The sequence below is a fragment of the Thermobia domestica genome, chromosome 5 (assembly GCF_964235325.1).
Source record: "Thermobia domestica chromosome 5, izTheDome1.hap1.1, whole genome shotgun sequence".
Taxonomy (NCBI): domain Eukaryota; kingdom Metazoa; phylum Arthropoda; class Insecta; order Zygentoma; family Lepismatidae; genus Thermobia; species Thermobia domestica.
Genome location: NC_137458.1, coordinates 86,301,024 through 86,314,827, shown reverse-complemented (window position 1 = coordinate 86,314,827; position 13,804 = coordinate 86,301,024). Strand labels below are relative to the sequence as shown.

The 13,804-nt window shown below is 37.3% G+C and overlaps 1 protein-coding gene across 4 annotated transcripts in view; it reads left to right on the top strand.

Moving 5' to 3' along the window:
• The window catches only part of GramD1B (GRAM domain containing 1B), a 197,093-nt gene that overhangs the window by 162,511 nt on the left and 20,778 nt on the right, over window positions 1–13,804 (top strand). For all 4 annotated transcript variants that reach the window (XM_081758773.1, XM_081758776.1, XM_081758775.1 and 1 more), the window contains 2 exons: window positions 5,749–5,870; window positions 11,367–11,559. In XM_081758773.1, coding sequence (XP_081614899.1) covers window positions 5,749–5,870; window positions 11,367–11,559 — 315 coding nt within the window. The remainder of the gene's footprint in view (window positions 1–5,748; window positions 5,871–11,366; window positions 11,560–13,804) is intronic.

The following is a 13,804-nucleotide window of genomic DNA, read 5'->3' as shown; positions in this document are numbered from 1 at the left end:
TTTCCATTTTTTATTTACCCTTTAACTTAATTTAGCTGAGAGAATTCCTTCGTGGCTAAACTGTTAACGTACGCGTGGGAGACTCGGGTTCGGTTCCCGACGGGAGCTCATGTGGTTCGGATTCCACGTAAATCAGTAGGTTCTGTCTCATATAGCCTCGCTGCTGAAAGGGACGTTAAACTCAAAATCAACTCAATTAATTTAGCCGAGAAGTGAGTTCTTACGAAAATGTGAAGCTTAGAAGCTTCCAAGTAAAGAGGAAATATCTGAAACTATAAGCCACAACGTATTAATTACATTCGCTCTTTTGTCCAATCATATCAAAATATTAAAAACAAAAATCGATTACAACTGAAATCATCGAATACTTTTTTCTTTCTTTTTTCTTACAACAAAGATTTTTTTCTAAGTTCCTATTAAGAATAAGTAAATTGCTTTTACGTATTATGTCTCATTTGGTATGGTACAGTTTAAATTGTAGTTCAGTTTTCCTGTTTAGGGATGCAACCGGTATAGTTAATATCTATATAATTGTGTGCTTTAATAGGTGTGTGTGAGCTTACATTAAATGCAAACTTAAAATTTCTAAAATATTTTTCCAGCTTTGATTTCTTAGTATTAACATTATTATTATTTGATTGATTTTATGTATTACTGTATTTATCTTAGTAGGTTTTTCACCAAACTAGCATCACAATGACCAAAGTTATTATGACTAAACTTTGGTTGAGTAATAGTTTAGCTTCTGGAGAATGCTATTTAGACGTATTCAATCCTATCAGAGTTAGGTAAGCATTCCTTCCAACTTGTTGGAGTGTGAGAAGCTCAACCAAGCATGCAGTGACCAAATTTTTTAAATTGGTACCTTTCCTTTAATGATGAATGGACCCCGGTTTAACGAAGTGATTGTCGGTATTTTTTACTGATAGAAGCCATAGGGTACATATCACTTAGTACATAGACCTTTGGTAGGTCTAGTGTATTTAATCGTTAGCAGTGGCGTACGCAAGGGGAACGTTTTGACATTAACCTCCCCACCTCCTTTAGCAAGATATAATGCAAAAATAAACTTTGACCATATTAACCTATATACACAAACACTTGAAATTATATGAACTTGGAAGCTTGCTCCCCCTCCCCCCTCCTTTGACAGACTTCTGCGTACACCAATGATTGTCAGTGTTATATTGAATGTTCAGTCCCAAAAGTGCCATCTTAATTTCATTTTTAAATATATTCATAATGATAATAAAGGAGAAGAATAGAATTAAAAGAAGGAAAATTAAAGAACAGAAAAGTAGCTGTGAACTGTCCAGGTGCGAGCCATATTGGAATGCAGTCAGATGATACTGATGCAAGATTGGAAGTAATCAATTTTTTCAGGTGAAGCAAGACGAAGACTATTGGAACGGGTTAGTCGCTATCAGTGCCGGAGATAGAAATAATAACCATCAAAAGAAAGGAAGATAAGACAAGAATTTTAGGAAAACTAAAAATGGATCAAAATCTTGCTATCTTGGCCAATAATTAGTTTTTGGATCAGGGGCCACAAAATTTTTGAATGGCCCCTAAATCGAGTTTTCCTATTTCCTACGGAATACGCACATCATACTGAGTTAACTGATAGTTTGGGTTTGGTTACACTATATGTAGTTCTCCAAATATAAGGCCTACAAGAAAATTTTTGATTGAAATATATTGGATCTTTTAATCCAAAAATACAGAGTTGCTAACAAAGGAAAATTTTATTGTTAACTGTAAATATACTATGTATCTTAAGGATTAGCATGGGGTCCTGTCTGTGGCCCTCATTGGACCATGTAACTAGTGCAATAATAATAGCTATATATATATACCATATGAATCTTATATCTTATCTTATTCTTAAATGTAACAGGATTTTCCAACCAAGATTACTTTATATAAAAATGCATATTTCCATTAATACGGGGTGCATACCAAAAGTACGTGCTGTTTTGTTCATGATGGAAAATAGGCGCGTCACCATGCAGGATTTTCGGCATGGGAACAGTAGAACGAATAATTCCAAACAAACTGGGTCTAAGGAAAGTTTCTTCTCGTTGGGTTCCACGAATGTATAATGACGATCAAAAAGAGGCAAGAATTCAATCAAGTGTTGCAAATTTGATGCTATGCAGTTTCTTGGAAAGTGTTGTGTCAATAAACGAATTACAGATTTTATTATTCAACGCAGAAAGAAAATGGCAATTGATGCAGTGGAAACACACAGATTCCCCCCCCCCCCCCCTACAAGAAATTTCGCCAGGTGGCATCCAATGAGAAGGTGCTGTACGCTATCTTTTGGGATTCCCAGGGTGCGATATTGTCCCACCCTGTTCTGAAAAATCATGCAATTACGTGCAAGTACTGTATTTTTGTACACTTTTGGATACAGAATTTTTGCCAAAATTGACTGAGAAACGACCACAAATGGCAAATGGCAGTTTCATCCCCCGCGTGGATAATGCACCGCCAGACCGTGCTAATGTTGTGACCTCACTCTTGACTGCACTGAGTTGAACTTTTGCCACACCCAAGAAAAAAAGAAAAGTTTGTTGAGAAATAGACACGAAGTCAGTTTCCTGTATTTCCTTGCTCTTTGAAATTAGAACAGAACGCACGTACTTTTAGTGTGCAGCTCGTATATATGCCTGATGCTTTCGCGGTACTTGTCATCCTTTCACCTTTATCTAACAATACTTATCCCTTTTGTTTTTGAATTGATGATTCCTATTTGCAGGCCAGTCTTCTATTCTGTCTCGTCAACCTTACCTTGTCTTCACTCTGTCTCGTTTTCTAAATTATTTCTTCCAATTTTGTTGTAGTTGATCAAGCCATTTTTTTTTCTTTCTTTTTTTTTTCTTCATCATTGCCGTTAACCTGTCTTTTATCATCAGAATAGGTAACGTAGAAATTCCTACAATCAACTCGACTCTTGTTTTTACCATCACTCAGTTCCTTGTCATTCTTATAAAATATATGACACTTTGTGATTAGTATCTCCAAACTTCTTAAAGTTCTCCTCATACACGCACTGTAGAATTGTTGTCCTGGTTGCTCCAGTATTCACTTAAAGTATTATTATTCCTTTATCAATCTTCAACCATAGCCAGCAGCTTATGAATGAAGAAATTAAATAAAGTAAAAAACAATGAAAAATAGTAGAGAACGAGAAGCATTAAGGGAAAAATCACAGTAAAAATTAAACAAATAAAGAAATAAAAATGAGTGAGAATAAAAATATATGCATGGAAAACGGACTGAGAGTATATTAGAGAGTAGGGGAAGGTTTCCGACGCGTTTCAGGAAACTTATGTACGAGGCGTATCGAATGTATCGTTGTGATGGGTTGCGACCAGTAGCCTATTTTTAACTGCGCTAATTTCTTTTTTATGTTTATTATGATTTTTCGTAAATGTGTTTCGCTATGTATTCTCTCATTATTTCATTTTATCAAGTTTTATTAAAATTCATGTTTCTTCATTAGCAGATTTATTTATTTATTTATTTATTTATTTATTTATTTATTTATTCGTGTATCTATCTATATTCGTATGTATCAGTCTTGTTTTATCGCTCCAGGAATCTTACCAACAAACCCATCTTACCATTCATCACTTGAAACACACACTGCTTTCCATCTTGCTACACTGTCATGTGACTGCATTCCAAGGTGGCGCCCACTGGGATGATTCACATTTATTTTTATGTTCTTTAGCTTTATTTCTTTTCTTCCTGCTTCCCCTTTCTATCTCATGAACAATTTAGCATAATAATGTCTGATAAATAGTTTCATTATCTTCTGGTACGTAATTTATATATATTGATGTAGAACATTATTTTTACATGATATAATCACATGCTACGTACGCGGAAACTTTTTTTATGCAAGAAATAAATTTCGTGTTGTTTGCTTCTAAATCGAGGCAGTACAGCGTGTGAACTGCGATATCGGTTTGTTAACTGACATGTAGACTTTATAAAATAAGCTGAGAAAATTTCTACAGTGATATGAAAGAGGCTCAGAACGAGTGAAAACCGAATATTATACTTATAATTTTACTTGGATTAGCTTTTAACTTCGGTGATTATCATGCCACTGGAGTGCTCTTGAATATGCATAATAAATGCTATGTATAATGAGACTTATATTCAATGAAACTCATCGTTAACTTTAAAAGAGGAAAAAAAGAAAAAGACTTCTGAATTGTGTTACTTCATCTGTACGAAGTAAAATCATGTTTCTATCCGTACTTTGCAAACACAGATTTCACTTTACCGATTTTTGTAATTTACATTTTGTGATATTTGCATGAAAGTGAATTATGTGAGGGTTTGTATATATCATTAAACGTCAACATTGCATAATTCTTTCCATGTCCATCCATTGAATGCTGTTCTAAAAGTTACTTTCACCATTTAATAATATGTTTTCATACGCTTGACTAGTTTTTTTTATTAGTATTTATTATCACTTTTTTTCAGAACTCTTATTCATTGACGATACTCGATTTTTCCCCTGAAAGCTTAACTTGAAATATATATATATGCGGCAGTTATATATATATATAAACTACCAATTATTTATTTTCTTGTGTAAGTTTTAGGAGCTCTACTTCGTTATCTTTATATTCGTCAAAGAAAACATTTTATTTATACAACAGCCGTTATTGTTTCCTTCGGCGCAGAAGACCCGGTGGAGCTCGTGTGATTCGGATCAAACCACTCAAAACAAACAAACAAAAATTTTAAAGTCCTTTCCTTTACTTATTACTGTCGTATTAGTAAACGTACAAGCAAGTAGCTAAATTATGAGACAAGCGTATGTCTTCTATATCTCTATAAGAGATCAGTATTATAGTTTCTGATTATATATGAGAGATAATAAAAGTTACATGATGATAATATTCATTACTTTTAGAGAGAGAAAAGAGGCTTGTGCCCCCCCCCCCCCTTTAAGTGCTCACTCAGTTGTATAAGAGCTTCCATGATGTTCATTGTATTCGTTATTTCAGTATAAATGAAACTGTTGGTCCAAATACAGATATAAATTACTTAATAAATCCGAATAAATCACATGAAAATTCATCAAAGTATTGGCAAGAATAGTTGTTTCGTACAATCGGTTATTTATTTATTGTGCGTGTGTGCATACGCAGCAAAATATTGTATTGGAAAGTTTGACTACTGAACTTTACGAACATATTGAATTATTGTTCAACGAGGGTGCACTTTATTTTCATTTTTGTTCCTTATTTGATACGCATATGTTCATGAAACTAGTGACAAATTAAGGAAATAGGTGTGAACCATTAAAAAGTAGAATCTCTCTCTCTCGTGTAATCACCTGCGTTTTTTAATCTATGGTATTTGTACAATAGGATTGTTGAAGCATTGCGACTTTGTAAGTTTCAAAATAAAGTGGGATGAAAATTATGTATTTATTGACACTACTCTATATAACCGTTGAAGTAATTTTACATGTGAAACAACTATAGTTGAAGATTACCATCCTAACATTGGTAAGGTAGAACTAATCGAAGCCTAGGGGGAAAAACTTGTCAATATTGCTGCGATTCAAAGACGCGGCTTCCTGATTACGAAGTGATAGTTTTGAACATTATCCTACACCCTTTCCTTCTCCTTCCCATAATAGGATTAAATGAGAAAAAAAGAATATGAATACTGTTGACATTTAGTAATTAATATATTGATTTTTTTTTTCAGACATTATCCAATCTCCGTGGCAACAAAATCCAGATACTGGCCAGAAAGTTCGTCAATTGTCTTTTACAGTCACGTTGACACAAACAATGGGCCCAAGACATGCACAAGTGACGGAGACCCAGGTAGTTCTCTGTTCTTTAGTATTGTTTCTACTCAAACATAAAGTTTATCAACTTCGGTTTCCTGTTTTAAGTTTACTGTGTCTCTTGAATTGAAATTTCGTTTTTATGCCAGGGGTAATCAACGCGTCGACCGCAGTCTAGTAGTTGATCGGCAAGTCGTGAGATGTAGGCCGCAGTTATCTTGTCACGCTGCATCAATCATTGTTATTGTTTATTTATTTCCACTAGCGCGCTAGTAAACAGGTTGTAGACCGCCAGTAATTTCTAAAATAACAGTAGTTCTCAGTCCTGGAAAGGCTGACCACCCATTTATATACACTGGTGGAAATGGAGAGAGCATACTCCAAAAAATGAGAGTTGAAATTTGTATACTACTCCGTTGATTTTAATGTCAATGTATTATGTCGTAGCAGTTGTTATACAGTGGTCGGGTGACCTGGAATATAGTATTGTGTATAACCATCGTGCGATCTTATACACTTCTAGATTCTGGTAGCCATATCGTAGAGATGCTGAACGTATTTCTGACGTGTTGCTTTCCATGCCTCTTAAAGTTTCATCAGATTAAGCGAGATTCTTCGTAGATGCTTTGACGAGTGATGTCTAATGAGATGGTCTCACTCATAGTTAGGAAGAGGTTTGAATATCGAGCAGGCCATTTTAGATAACTGATATTCTCCAGAACACATTGTATTAATTGTTGGGTGACGTGCAGATATGCTGCGCCATAAGGGCCCCTTTAATAGTGGTGAAATATATGCAACTATTGTATCACACGGCTCCCCATACCATAATGCCTGGGAGGACTCTACGAATATACAAGTTGTCTCTCGCCAGATCTACATCAGCTCTGCATACGTCCATCATTCATGACCAAGAAAAAACGGCGTTCGTGACTGAATATTACAGGTCATCATAATTCTCTCCAGTTACGTCGTTTTTGAGCACTTCTGTAGGTGCATTCTGGGTAGTCCTGGGATGAATGATAATCTACTCATAGAACTGCGGGACTAAAGACTGATAATTACTAATTACTACTATCATTACTGCTACAACTTCTACTACTAACTGTAGTAGATAATTTCTGATGATTCAACTACCATCATAGCCCGAATATGCGTTACTGGGACCTTGCAGTATGCAGTTGCAATGCACGGGAACTGCCAATTTTCATGTATAGTGGCCGACAGGGCGCTTCTGAAAGAAATCTTTGGTCTCTGGCTGCTTTGACCTTCATTTTGCCATTGTAAAGCACCCGATCATTATCCTAATGTCTCACTTTACTCGTTTGGCAATTTACCTAAACATTAAGTATATTTGCAGAGGGGCGTTGTAAGACCTCTTTCAGCATCACTTACCTGCATCAAAGCACGACACTGCTCTTTTCGTGCAACACTACGCGTCCTGCGTCCACAATGATAGTTGATAACCCACTACGGGGCGCTGGCGTCATTCTGCTTTCCGAGTGGGATTCTAACGTAAAAGGATATAATGGTGTAGTCATTTACTTGCATGAACATGTGTATTTTCGTATGTTTTTATCTAGCCCACTTCTGAGTATTGCTTTTTCACTTTCAAGTGTAGTTATTTTATAGGTAAAGGTTATTTGGTTGACTTCAGAAATTCAAGTTGTGCTATTATTGAGATACAACAACGCTGAGGACCAGTATAAATGAAAATAAAATTAAGTGCTAAGGAGATGTTAAATATTGTTAAACAAAAGAGAATTCAGTAAGAATTTGTATAAGGTAACAGATATAAAAGTTATGTGAAACTCATTGATTTTGAGTATTTTAACACTGTTTTTCATTAATTTATTTTAACACTGTATTGTATTTCTCTTTGTGCTTTCAGAACATTTATTGAGTTATTTTTCTGCTAAGTTTTTATTGGTGCAATTAAGGATGTAAACTAGGTTGGAAGAATTGTAACTACCTGAATGATAGAAATATGTGTTAACTTTGTGATGGACTAAGATTACTTTGTTGTCGATTGGTTTGAGTTGAGTTTATCGTCTCTTTCAGCAGCGAGGATATATGAGACATGGACCTATAGTGTAACGTGGTATCCGAGCCACATAAGCTCCCGGGAACCGAATCCAGGTCTCCTGCACCCACGGCACGTATGCTAGTCATATAACCATGAGGGAGCTCATCTCTCCTATCGAATATCGAATAGGTTTTATATGTGGATTTTCGACATTTCTTCAGTGGAAGTGGAGGTCCAAGGAAAAGTAATTATTCTAATGAGGATGTGAAAGTTAGAGAGCCTTTGGTAAATGCGTCTAGAGCGGGTCGAAAAAGCTCTTTAGGTTCCAGGTGAGATAGCGTATATGGGGCAAACAAGTAACAGCGTCACGTGTACGCTGCGTAAAGGAGTTTGGTTTGTATGGCGTGATATTTTCTCAATTAACATTGAAACAGGAAATGATGGAAGATTTGTACCACTCACGATTTTAGTAGACAGATTATAGTGTAGATGGAATACGTTCTTGGGACTCTTAATTGATTGTAGAAAACAGCTTTTCTCTATCTATTACAGTTTTTATAGCATAACAGTATTCTCTGAAGTAATCTATAGCAATTACTGTTAAAACTGGAATGGGTGATTTTCTGACATTTCCAGTTTTAATAGGGGTTTAAGAGAGAAGATGGTTACCTATTCTTAGAGCGCTAAATCGATTTCGTAAAACTTCCTGCTGTATCTTACTGTCTTTGTTCTTTGTAGATAAATATTGAAACCGGAAGTCGTAGTGGATTTCTACTACTTCCGGTTTTAGTAGAGAGTTAAGGATGGAGATTAAATATATTCTTGGGATGCTTAATCGATTGCAATGAACCTCTTCTCGATATCTATTATCGTTTATGATTCTATAGTGATCAACGTAAAAACCGGAAATCGCTACCACTTCCGTTTTGAATATGGCTTCTATCAACGAATTTAATTCCTGACTTTTGACCCTTTATATCGTGACCAAGTGTGGTTGCGATTCATCAAGTAGTTGTTGAGATTTTTTTTGTCTCCCGGTTGGACGGACAGCGTAAATATATAAGGAGTTTTGGTAAACCAAACTCCATAACAAAAGCACTATTTTAGGTAGAAAATGTAGGCTGGCATGGCATTGAGTAAGGAAGTTCAGAATACTCACCACCTCACTTGAAATCGAAAAAGCTTTTCAGATCTGAAATATAATGTAATTTTGTATATTGTAAAGCAGACCTCGACCTATTTTATATCACGACCCCCTCTTTAATCATATCCCCATGTCAGCTGCCCCCATAAGTAATTTCCGGCTTGTAATGAGCTTTTTGATTATTGCTCCTTGTCACTTGTGAAACCTAGTGAAATCGCAACAGACTCACGCTTCACACTAGCCTTCATTTTGAATCGTCTTCAATGTGTAGTTTTTGTTGTATTTGTATTTTCTTGTAGTTCAGTATGCAGTTTTTCACCAGTTCCATTCCTATTTTATTCCAGTAGTTTTTTAAACGATTCTTTCCGCTAAAATTTTATATAATTCTTTGCTGTATTTGAAATAACTGTGGAAATGATAATATGTATATCAAAATAGAAATTCAAACTAATATGTAATTATTTTTTTTCCGCTACATATTCTAATTACATTTATTTTTTCACCTCTCTTCGCTAATCTCTCAGAGAAGCCGGGACCCCCAAATTGAGAAACCGGGAAGTGTAATGTAGTAATCAGGTTAATTTCTTTTTCAGAACCTCGTGTATGAATGTTTGTAGACAATTCATCAAATATAACAGTGTATAGGGCAAATGATAAATCTTACGTATTAGTTCAATTGACACATTATTTAATTTATTAATAACAATTATCCAACAATTAAGCAACTTCAGTGGACAAAACAAAGTGTTCAATTTCCTTGACTCGTGCTGCAACCAAGGAAATGTTAATTTTTTCTTCATAGTACTTAAATACGTAGAATATTTGTAATGTATTCTGTGTGTTTAAACAATACAATTTCATGTAATTTAATTTGATCTATTATTTACACCTTATTAATGAGAACAATCATACAGAACTAGTGTAATAAGAACCACGGATGCATATATATAGGTATATACAGTATATACAGATGGTGATCAGAAAAATGGAAACACCTGAACAAAATTGCAACTTACCAGATTAATATGGTGTCGGGCCACCTTTCGCCTTCAGAACAGCCTTGATGCGACGTGGGATGGACGCATAGAGGTCCTGAATGGTAGCAAGTGGAATTTTACAACATTCCTCGTGCAGGGCATTGGCTAGTTCTGTGAGAGAGGATGGAGGTGGAAATCGTCGCCGGAGTCGTGTTTCCAAGACGGACCACAGATGTTCAATTATGTTGAGATTTGGGTATTGGGCGGGCCAGGGCAGGTGTTGAACTTCATCCCGATGTTCCTCAAACCACGCTGCAACAACGCCAGCTGTGTGAATGGGTGCATTATCATCCTGGAAGATGGCGTCATTGTCCGGGAACAACATCCGGACTATAGGATGCAAATGGTCTCCTAAAATTGCAACATAATCGTTGGCAGTGATTCGTCCTTTAAGTGTGACCCACAGGATCCAATGAAAACCATGATATGGCGGCCCACAGCATCACCGAGCCGCCGCCATGTTTCACAGTTGGGCGGAGACACTGCAGATTATAAACTTCTTTGGGCGTTCTCCACACATAAACATGGCCCGTGGTTGGGAATAGGGTGAAGGATGACTCATCCGACCATATCACACGTTTCCAGTCCTCAACGGTCCAAATTGCATGGTCGCGGCACCATTTGCGGCGTGCGAAAGCGTTATGATCCCTGATGAGCGGTTTGGCCCGTGCAACACGATCCCGTAAGTTCATGTCATGTAATTCGCGGCGGACTGTGATTGTCGAAACAGGGTGGGGGAGGTGCTGATTGAGTTCCTCCGTCACTTGCTCCGCAGTGGCACGACGGTTCTGCGTGACAATGCGCTTTAATACCCGTCCCTGTGACCTGTCACTCATGATTTCCTTCCGCCCACTGTTCCGCTTCCCCGATGTGGTTTTCCCTTGTGTTGTGTAGGCCGTCATCACCTTCGACACTGTCGCACGCAATACCTAACACAGTAGCTACTGCCGTCACACTCACTCCACATAACCGCGCACCAACAATGTGCCCTCTTTGAAAATCTAAGAGGTCTCCCATTTTACACTACCTCCGTCTGCTGCATCCACTGGATACTGCTGTTCCACTGCGCCTGACGTAGTATGGAGACCGACCTAACACACCACCACCAGCGGTCCGACGCTGCGTGCGCCACGACACCACTGCCAACCCATACATCTGACGTGTTGCCAACTACAGGTGTTTCCATTTTTCTGATCACCATCTGTATGTAACGTTTAGTTTAGATATTTTATCTCATTGCTAATTTATTTGTTACAAGTGTATACACGTCTGTCGTAAGTTAGTCTTAAGGTGTTATGTATTTTATAGCAAAGTTTTTAATTTCAGATTATGCTTCCATGTAGTAAACCAGGACACCTATATGCAATAGACACAGATTCTGTGAACTCAGGAATTCCCTATGCAGACACATTCTACATTGCTCAACACGTATGTCTCCGTCGAGTGGGTGAAAATGAAACCTGTCTTATTATATTTGCACAGGTGAAGTACAAGAAATCTGTATGGGGATTAGTTAAAGGTAAGTTACTTTGAAATTATTTCTTGTTGTTTTATAAATGTCATTTTCCACATTTTTAAAGTTTAACATCACACGAGCATTGCATCTTAAAAAGAAAGCGTGTACGAGGTTTCAGATATATATAGCTTATGATTGAATATAACCGATGGTAGCAGAAGCATAGAACAGGTTTTTCACAAACTAGTGATTTAGGTTTGTCGGTTGTTTTGAAGATTAGCGTCTCTTGTCAGCACAGAGACTAGATGAGACGTGGATCTGAAGTTTAACGTGAGACTTGAACAACGTAAGTTCTCTCTCTCTCTCTCTTGTGACAATATAGTTAGCGTGCTCGTTCTTGGCCCGTCCGTCCCGGGATCAATTTTCTGCGGGAGCTCATGTGGTTCGGATCTCACGTTGAGCTGTAGATCCACGTCTCATATAGCCTTGGCGCTGAATCCCAATCCAGCCAACCAATCAAACCTAGATCACTCGCACCAAAAATAATAGTTCTAAGCATTTAGCCATAGTGAAGTCCTAGACATTTAAGAAAAGCTAAAACATTTGTTTTTGATCAAAAAAGAAAAGAAAAGAAAGAGGGGAAAAAAGAAAAAAAAAACTGTGCGAGCCAAAATGTGGGAACATCGTTTTAATTTTGAATATATTGCAGGAATTGAGATAGGCCATGTGTTGGGATGTACTCAATTCAAAGAAAGACAAGTGCATCTACGAGGTATATTACAGATTAATTGAAAGCGCCATTTGAAGAAGGGAAACATACCAATTTTTGAGAAAATGAGGTATCATAGTCAATATCTGCACGTTCACACACTACTGTAGCACATGCATTTAAGATATAAATATTACAGTCATATGGCTTTGACAAATATTCAGTGGCACAATAGCACAAATTTAAAGCACACAAATATTTTGGCCAGTGAAAAGTTTTGTTTTATTTTCTCAAAATCAGCTAAACGAATGGTTCCTTTCTTCAAATGGTACGTTCAACTAGTTCTTCTACGGGGATCTAGCCTGAGTAAGAAATGAAATAATTAATTTTTAAAAGGTGTGCAGAAACTTGAAGAAATTCCATGCTGGTATGGGTGAGGTTCTGGGTTTGGGGGGAGAACTTCAACACTAATACCCAATATGAATCTGGCAATGTTTTTCTATCTTAGTAGAACTATATACAGATTTCCACCACTGATCCCTTGCTTTGACTTAGGGTTCCACTTCGCTAGGATTCTTGGGTAGCCTTGAAGTGATTCTGGGCTCCTGACTATGGCTTTCCCTTCATTTGTTTAGACTGGTTTCTACCTGTAATGAATAAATATCCAGTACTAGTTCTCCAGAAAAGAGTGCTCTTCTTTCTAGGCTAGCGCTGTAAGTCCGCCTAGCTGTTTGTTCGGTTTCTCTCAGAATCACTAACAATAGAGCTGGCATCATTTTGGACAATCACATTACACTCCCGAAAAATTTTGTTTTACTTGGCAACACACTTAATTGGTAAGGTAGAGTTCACACACACGGAAAATATATACGGATGTGTAAGTTACTGTTTCAAAACAGCAGCTAGGAAGATCTAGCGAGTTGATTACCTGATTAAGAGCTTCCTTATACAGAAGGTTGTACAATTTATAATCCGACCGATTTGGCAACGCTGCTGTTACCTGCGCCAGAAACATAAAAAATCTGTGTCGTTCTCAGTATTGTGTCTCATTTTGCAGATGTCGAAGTGTTGTGTTGGTGTTAGTGAAATGCCGCCGAAAGTACCGTTTTCGGGAAGGGTACATTTTAGCTCTTTTTCACTTACATTTTTTTTTTTTTTTTTTTCCCACAACCGAAAAGTAAAACAGTGTCTGGAAAACATTTAACCAACTGAGTGACAACAGCCAAAGATAACGTTCCTAGGCAAACACAATTGGAGTTCATGCACATACGTTCACCAATAAAAGGAGCTCATTCGTGGTTACAATCGAAACTGTCGCCTAAAGTGCTTGAGGAATTCGTCGACTGGCAGACCAGGATAATTCACCACGAGAATGTGACATGGCCCAGAATACGGTGGAGTCCACTGTTAATCACAACCTCCTCAAATGCCACATTGCTGATCATAAGACAAACTGCCGCAAACTATAGGAAAGACGCTTTTGGATTAGGGAGGGGGAAACCTGCATTTATCTCACGCGAAATGGTAACATTCGGGCAGTTACACGACGTGACGCCTCTTGCAAGAGACGTACCGAGTTTTATCGCCAGTGCAGACAAA